This window comes from Propithecus coquereli, unplaced genomic scaffold, assembly GCF_000956105.1.
Source record: "Propithecus coquereli isolate 6110/MARCELLA unplaced genomic scaffold, Pcoq_1.0 Scaffold305, whole genome shotgun sequence".
Lineage (NCBI taxonomy): Eukaryota > Metazoa > Chordata > Mammalia > Primates > Indriidae > Propithecus > Propithecus coquereli.
In genome coordinates, this window is record NW_012148675.1 from 2,865,090 (window position 1) to 2,874,074 (window position 8,985).

At 34.2% G+C, this 8,985-nt stretch overlaps 1 protein-coding gene across 1 annotated transcript in view; it reads left to right on the plus strand.

Moving 5' to 3' along the window:
• PSME4 (proteasome (prosome, macropain) activator subunit 4) overlaps window positions 1–8,985 on the plus strand; it is a 109,689-nt gene that overhangs the window by 44,630 nt on the left and 56,074 nt on the right. Inside the window, exons 10-16 of the mRNA XM_012649840.1 lie at window positions 2,070–2,261; window positions 3,021–3,110; window positions 5,238–5,302; window positions 5,562–5,712; window positions 7,684–7,782; window positions 7,989–8,058; window positions 8,525–8,597. Coding sequence (XP_012505294.1) covers window positions 2,070–2,261; window positions 3,021–3,110; window positions 5,238–5,302; window positions 5,562–5,712; window positions 7,684–7,782; window positions 7,989–8,058; window positions 8,525–8,597 — 740 coding nt within the window. The remainder of the gene's footprint in view (window positions 1–2,069; window positions 2,262–3,020; window positions 3,111–5,237; window positions 5,303–5,561; window positions 5,713–7,683; window positions 7,783–7,988; window positions 8,059–8,524; window positions 8,598–8,985) is intronic.

The window sequence follows — 8,985 nt, forward strand, 5'->3', positions numbered from 1 at the left end:
TCTGCTGTCTGAACTTGAGCATTATGATTTATCTCTAAATGTCTTTGTTAGAAGTAGAGGAATAATGTTAGGTTTTTGAGCCCCGAGGGATCTAGCAATTGAATTCCATGAAAATATGTGAAAGGTCCTTAGTGGTAGAATCAGGACCGTAGCCTATTTCCTGACTCACTGTTGAGACAGGGTAAGTATTGGTCACATTTACTTGGGAACGGGTACCCTATTCAAGATCTTGACCTAAAAACGGGCTCCATTGTCTGTAAATTTGAATTGCTCATGCCATCTTCACCTGCTTTCATTGCCATAAATATTCAAGTTAGGTTGTATCTCACTGTCTCAACCTCTCCTGTTTTTGTGTACGTATCTTGAGGCACTGAAACTCTTTCAGCACGTATAAATTAGGAAACGGAATGGGGAAGATAGGTGCTTTCCTCTCTGCCTTCAGATTCCAGTGTTCTTTGCTGCTTAGTCTCCATGGGGTCACAGAAGCTGACAGTCATACATAGCTAAAATTTTGAAGTTTAGGGTGTTTTTATGTTCCTTTACTTCCCCTTTGTTTTGCCTTATGTCAGTGTTTTTTAGATGATCGATTATGAATAGGAAGATATTTTTAAAAGAAGGAACAAAGCTTATAAATACAAATACATATACTCATCACATTTTTCTTTAGTCCTCAATTTTTAGACAAATTTAATATCAGCATATTGAGTGATAATGCTTGGCCAAGATAAATATTTGATATACAAAAATGATAATACAGTGACCTTTTTTTGAGAATATCAGTTGTAGTTGTGTGCTACTTTGAAGTGGCATGACTTTTGAAGACTTTTTTCTTTTATAAAAGCAAAACTCTTTTGAAAACAGAAAATGTAGAAAAAATTTTAGATATTTAGTTTTATGTCTCTAAGATAGCCTCTATTAAAGAGTTTGGTATGTTTTCTCCATCTTTCAAAATAAGCATAGATTTGGTTGTTTTTTATCCTAGTTATAAATCCTTCTTTTTCCCACTTAATATATAATGAAATTTCTCTTATTGTTTACTTTGTCTGTATAAGTGGGATTTAAAAAGACTGCATTTAGATTTTTGCCTTCTATGAGGTAGATTTTCAGAAATGAAATCACTGAGTTAAAGAGTGAATGTTCAAAAAGAAAAAACAAGAAAAAGAGAGTGAATGTTCTTGACTCCTAAACACTTACTTAGTGATCAGGATTGCATTTGTCTTATTCCCCTGGCTTATTTCTAGTGTCAGGAATATTCTCGTGTGTTTCTGATAACTGATTTGTAATTTTAAAATACAACTTGTTAAGAAAGTATAAAATGGGAAAAAGTTTAGTATTTTTGTAAGATCGCTTTTCCTATAAAAGGGAGAAGTGGAATGTTTGTACCTTGTTATTTCTGAATTCTAATAATTACTGACTGACCATTAGTTTATTATAATGTGGATTAACATGACTGAAACAGTGCAACATCTGCTGGTTTATGTTCTTTTACACAGTGGAATTTGCCTGGTGAGAGGTGATAAGGTAGCAGGGGATGAGGAAACATGCAATAAATAGTCTGTGTATCTTTCCTTTAGTTGTGTACAGTAGTCCCTGCTTATCCGTGGGGGATACATTCCAAGACCCCCAGTGGATGCTGGAAACTGTGAATAGTACCAAACCCTATATATACTATGTTTTGTCCTATACACACATACCTATGATAAGGCTTAATTTATAAATTAGACATAGTAAGAGATAACAACAAGACCTAATAATAAAATAGAACAGTTATAACCATATATTGTAGTAAAAGTTACGTGAAGGTGGTGTCTGTCTGTCTGTCTCTCTCTCAAAATACTGTAATGTTTTCAGACTGGTTGACATCCAGTAACTAAAGCTACAGAAAGTGAAACTGCAGATTGGGGGAACTACTGTAATTCTGTTAACTTTGATAGCAGATTTTCACTATTAAGTATGCTGCTGACTATAAGCCTTTAAATCAAAATGTAATTTGTGAATTTATTATATTTAATGTATTATGGCATTGTGTTTATCTGTGATGGAAACTTTTAAAATTCTATTCTTTAAACTGTAGAACATATCCTGCACTAGAGACATTAACAGAACCTCACCAGCTCACAGCTACTTTAAGTTGTGTAATTGGAGTAGCCCGCAGTTTGGTATCAGGGGGCAGATGGTTTCCTGAAGGTCCAACACACATGCTACCTCTGTTGATGCGAGCATTGCCTGGGGTGGATCCAAATGACTTTAGTAAATGCATGGTAAGCACATTGATGATTTTTAAAAAAATTTTAAGTTACAATTATGTAAATAGACATCTTTTTAATTTCTATTCAGATACTCTTTAGAACATAGTTCAGTGTAGTCTATTGATAGTAACAGCAATTATATCTGTAGATGCCTAAGTTTAAATCTGTGAATGGTTGATATCTCACGCCTTCCTTTGTAAGTAATTTGCTATAACCTGTATACGTTTAATGATCATATGATGTTTTAAAGCTCATTATATATTTATTATTTTTCTTAAACAAGGATAGTAAAAATCATAACATGATCATTACTCTTCCCCTCATCTACACTGATGACAAGGGGATATGATGAAAAGTTACTGTTTATAAAACGCCAGACTCTACTTATACACATCTTCGGACTTACCACTTTGCTCATCTTCCCTTTCTTTGGTCTCCAGCTTTTCTGCATTAGCATTTTTAATTTGCCCTTAGTTAATGTTACATTTTTAGGTGGGAGGCAAATAACTTCTCTTGACAAAAGTTTTGCTTCAACTTCTTAAGTAACTGTATGAAAACAAATTTAGAATATTGTCATTACTAAAGTAACAGCCAGTTAATTATGAGGAAACTTAAATTGTTCAGTTGTATGTGAAGAATATCCAGAAAGATTGTTGTACGATCTCCCTCAAGATAATTTATGTGGGTAGTTTACTCTAGCTTGCAGTATGTTTGTACTTTTGAATTAGAATTATGTAATTAATGTTGAAAATCCTTTGCATCTTCCCATAGATCACATTCCAGTTTATAGCAACATTTTCTACTCTGGTGCCTTTAGTAGATTGTTCATCTGTACTACAAGAAAGAAATGACCTCACAGAAGTAAGGATGTTTTCTGGATATGAAGGGGTTAACCAATTGCTAATTCTTACTGCATATGCATAGTAGTATTTGATAGTTTAGAAATAACTTTAGATAAGGTCTATAAAGTAAAATTGCTATTTTGTGGCTAGAATGGTATAAATGGAGGGCCTGGTAGTCCGCAGAGCACCCACCATAGGAGGTGGGTCAAAAATAGGCCCTTTCTATAAGTAACTGACACCTGAGGGTATTTTTAAATTTTTTGTCATTTTTCAATGTTTTGTTAAGCAAAGTGATGGTGTTTTATTTTTCCATCATCTTATGTTAGTAATATTATGTTATTAATTATCAAATGTCCTATTTCCTTAAGCACTAAGTTTGACAGTTGATATCTCTGACATTTCGCTTGGAAGCTTGTTTTATTTTTATTGTGAGGGTGCATCCTTGGTCTTTCAAATGCATGCTGTAGCTTGTGATTATCTTTCAAATTTAGTTTTAGAGCAATTTTTGTGAAGCCATGGATAAATCAAAAATTTGTGTTATTTTCAAATATGAGTTCTGTTGTGGAACCAGTACAGCACAGACAGCTTGCAATATCAACAAAGTATTTGGGAAGGATGTGCCTAATGAACACATAGTGTGTTGATGGCTCAAGAAGTTTCATTCTGGTGATTTTAATCTTGAAAATGAGCCACATCGGCTACCTGAGACCAAGGTGAATAACAGTGAGCTAACAGCTGTAGTGGAAGCAAATCCGTCTCAACCCATGCGTGAATTAGCAGCAAGGGTTTTTTTTTGTTTTTTGGGGTTTTTTTTGGCCAGTCAAATTTAGCAGTGGGGGGTTGTATACCAACTTTAGTGGCACTAGCATTAATAAGTTCTGATAACCCATTACCATCGGACCAGCCTCACAGCAAGATTTGACATTACTATTCCAACAATATTGGATCATTTGAAACAGATCGGCAAGGTAAAGAAGCTGGATAGATGGATGAATTAAACAAGTGTCAGAAGAGAAATTGTCCCGAAGCTTACCTTTCTTTGCTGTCACACCATAAAGGAGAGCCATTTCTATACTGTATTGTTACGTGTGATGAAAAATGGATTCCTTTTGATAATCGCAAGTGTTCGGCACAAGGGTTAATAAAGATGAAGTGCCAAAACACAGTCCAAAACTGAATATTTAAAGCCAGTGGGGTCTGTTTGGTGTTCCAGTGCTGGTATTATTCACTACAGCTTCATGAAAACATGATCAATTGATTACAATGATGTCTACTGCAACCAGTTGGACTAAATGATGAGGATGCTTGCAATTAAGCAGCTGAGATTGGTCAATAGAGACAGGCAAGACAATGTCTTGCAAGACAGTGGTCGCACATGTTGCACAAACAACGCTGCTCAAACTGTAGAGGCTGGACTTGGAAACTCTCTGTCATCCACCACATTCACCAGATCTTGCAGCAACCACCACTTCTTCCAGGCTTTGGACCACTTCATGCAAGGAAAAATATTGAATTCTCAACAAGCTGTGGAAAATGCCTTTTGCGATTTCATCGCCTCTCGCCCTCCAGGCTTCTTCGCTGCTGGCATAAGCAAGCTACTGTTGGGATGGCAAAACCGTGTTGATAGGTTAGGCACATATACTTTGTTTAATTGTACTGCTTGTTTGAGATACGGTAAACTACACTTTTGATTTGAAATGGGACATTTCATATTTATGACCTTAATCCGTCCAGGGGGATCAACATCTAATGAAGAGACATTTTCCTTATTACTATATTCTTTCAGAACTCTCTTCTTTATTACAAGCATGTTGTTACTTGACTGTGTTATTTGGACATTCAAGTAGTGAGAGACTATCCTTTACATTTATCCCAGCAGTTTGAAAACTATAACATATAACAAAGATGCTGCTTAACTTCTGTTTTTGGCCCTTGTAAATATGTTAATTGTTTCTTATTTTCATTTGTAGAAGGTAGTAGATATGAGTTGTTCTAAACTGATAAATGTTTATGGTGCTGTTTCTCACAGTATCCAGTATAATAATTTACTGTTAGATTTATTTGGCAGGCAATGATTGAGTTTGGTTAGTTTGAAGAAAAAAACCAAAGGTTATTTATAATTTTTCTCCACATTGGGATGTTACAGGTGGAACGAGAACTTTGTTCAGCCACAGCTGAATTTGAGGATTTCGTCTTGCAGTTTATGGACAGGTGAGCTTGTAGCCCAGACCCAACCTTTAGCTGACATTCTGGAAAATGACTGTCCTATCCCAGAACCTTGGTTTCTCTCTTCATTGTAACCTTTATTTATCTATTACTGCTCCTTCTAAAGTTACAGAAGGATGATTGATTTGTGAGCCATGTACAAATTGAGTGGTTATCATAAGACAATAGAAACTTACCAAATCACCACAAAAAATGTTGAACCAGTTTTTAGTTGCTAAAATTATACTTTGTTTGGATTATTTAGATGCTTTGGACTTATAGAAAGTAGCACATTGGAGCAAACAAGAGAAGAGACAGAAACTGAGAAAATGACTCACTTGGAGAGTTTGGTCGAATTAGGTCTGTCTTCTACGTTTAGTACAATTCTCACCCAGTGTTCCAAAGAAATATTTATGGTAAGAGCATTGCTGTAAAAAACAAACTTCCAGTTTTTTTAGTTATATTTGATGTCTTAAAATTAAACTTTAAGTTACTTTTAAGTGTGCATATCATGCCAGTTTATCTTTATTATCCATATTAAACTTTTAAAAAGATGTACAGTCAATTCTCAATATTTACAGATTCCATATTTGCAAATCTACCTACTTGCCAAAATTTATTTATAACCCCCAAATCAGTGCTTTTATGAGGACATGCTCAGGGTGACAAAAAATGAGTTACCTAATGCACATGTTTCCAGCCAATGTCGAAAAAGCCGCTCTGCCTACTTACATCAGCAGTCTGTAAACAAGAGTTCTTTTTATGATCTATTTAGTGCCATGTTTTTTTTTGCATTTTCATGCTTTTTGTTGGTGACTTTGCTGTTTAAAAATGTCAAAAAAATGCCTGCAAGAGTTAATGCATAAGTGAAGTCTAGAGTTCCTAAGCATGAGAGGGTCATGCTGTGCCTAATGGAAAAAATACATGTGTTAGGTAAACTTTGTCAGGCATGAGTTATAGTATATTGACTTGAGTTCAATGTTAATGAATCAACAATATGTAGACAGAAACACATTTAGAACAGGATCGTGTATTGATCCCATTAATGAAAATATTGTGACCAAAGGCTCATAGGAACCTAATCCTATATTTCCCCTAGGAACAATAGTTCAGTATTTGCTAGTTCAGCGTTTATAGCAACGTTATAGAACATAACTACTGAGAATAACAAGAAGCAACTGTATTTTTAAAATTTACAATTAAAAATAATTACTCTGAAGGCCGGCCGTGGTGGCTAACGTCTATAATCCTAGCACTCTGGGAGGCTGAGGCAGGAGGATCTCTTGAGCTCAGGAGTTGGAGACCAGCCCGAGCCCTGAGCAAGAGCGAGACGCCATCCCTACTAAAAATAGAAAAGACTAGCCGGGTGTGATTCATGTTCCTATAGTGCCAGCTGCTCAGAAAGCTGAGGCAGGAGGATTGCTTGAACCCAGGAGTTTGAGGTTGCTGTGAGCTATGATGCTGCTGCTACACTCTAGCCAGGGCAACAGAATGAAACTCTGTCTTAAAAAAAAAAAAAAAAAAATTTTTTTTTTTACTCGAGAAATTTTGGAAATTGTTTATGCCATCACTATCATGATAGAAATAAAATCCTAAATATAACAATCTGGCTACCTGTGATGGATTAGAAATAATTGTCCTCATAAGACATTGATAAACATTCACTTATTTAATATTGGTTGGTACCTATTGTGTACAGTGTGGCCTTTAAGACTATACTCTATTTCCATTTCTGTTTCTTCTCCCTTCATCTGAAATTGTCCCTATTCGATATCATGGTTAAGAGCTAAACTCCCTTATGACTGTGCGAAATAAGATTATATTAGAATAAAGTAATGAATATAAGTCATGTTTAACCTAAAGGAATTGTTTACAATTTTCAGCTGTGTTAACTCAGGTTTAGAACTCATTGTTTCATTCAGCAAGTAAGTTAAAGTTCTGTGACATGATTGTACAATTAAGCAGATTGTTTCAAGTCTTTTAGGGTAGAGACCTATATTTATAGTTGATAGTTTGTAGTTGTCAGAATGAGAAATTGTCAGTATTAGATATTTGAAACAATTCCCTTCCTTATATGGGATTAGCCAACAAGATAATTAAGTTGTATTTGCTTCTATCAGCTGTAATTTTATGTGTAGAGTTTCTGTAACAAGTAAAATCTTGTACTTCAAATGTTTTGTTCGGTTAGAATCCCATGCAAAGATTGTTCTTAGACCTGAATGTAACATTATTAAGCAAATCCTCATAAAATCAGATGGTTAAAAATTGCGTACTTGGTCATTTTTGGAATAGTCTGAATATATTTATCATTTTCTTTTATGTTCATGAGATATTTAATTTTCTAAAAAATGCTGATTAGACATTTTGTTTCTTACATATCTTAACAGGTGGCCCTTCAGAAGGTTTTTAATTTTTCTATTTCACATATGTTTGAAACAAGAGTAGCAGGTCGCATGGTAGCAGACATGTGCCGCGCTGCTGTAAAGGTGAGTTTATGATGAAATTAATGACTCAGCAACCAGTAAGTGTATGTGGCTAATTATTTCAGAAGTGTTTGTTATACTTTAAATACATATTTCTTGGAGTAACTGCCTACAGCTTTTATTTGTGACTGAAAATAGTGCTACTATATATTTTGTGACTGTTAAATATTTGCCTTTCAAGAAAACATATTTATACAAATATTTTTCAGTGTTGCCCAGAAGAATCTTTGAAGCTATTTGTTCCCCACTGCTGCAGTATTATAACTCAGCTTACAATGAGTAAGTCATAAGGTCATTATTCTGTCTTTCCAATTTTAGATGAAATTTTTTCTTGGTTTCTAGAACTCTGTTAATGACAAGAGATTCTTTTAGCTATACAATATTTTAATTTTGCAGCTTTGACAGGAATTGTCCCCAAGAAAGATATCCAGGTTGGCAGGTAGCTTAGAAATTTTACTTTATCAAATTAATATTTTCATGCAACATCTGCCCAGAAGTTACCTTCAAAAATATCAGTTATTTTGTGAGATATAGAGGAACAGAAGTCTTGGTTGATGTATTTATTTTCTTGATAATTGAGTTCTCCCTTCTTTTGGAGCAAGTTTGGCTTCATGAACAAGAAATAAAAAATCTTCCTGAAAGAGACTTTCCTCAGCATTAGAAATATTAAATAAAAATATTAAAAAGTGATGTGTTTAGTTAAATGCATAGTTTTTTACCCCTGATATTATTTTGCCATTTTTAGATGATGATGTATTGAATGAAGAAGAGCTAGACAAGGAGTTACTATGGAATCTTCAACTTTTGTCTGAGGTATTGTAAATCTTTGGAATAAGAAACTATTACTATGAAAATGTTGACTTGCATTTAGGATTTAGCCCTTTCTGACAAATTGACTTTAAAACATATTGAAAAGTCAGAAATTTTAGAAATTTCTTGATGTGTGGCTTGAGAAAGAACGTCTCATATTCTCTCCTTGTCAAAGGAGTGTGGCAAATTATTGATTACTGCATGTTCAGCAATCTACTTGACTGAATTTTTACAGATAAATTCTAATATAGGTAACTAATTAATTTAAAAAGCTTATCAGATTTGGGAATTTTTTTCTCTACATTTTAAATTTGGCCATCAATCAAACTTAACTTTTCTTTATGAGTTAGTTCAGAAATTTAATTAAATTTGTCTCTTTAAAGAGATAGACTTTTT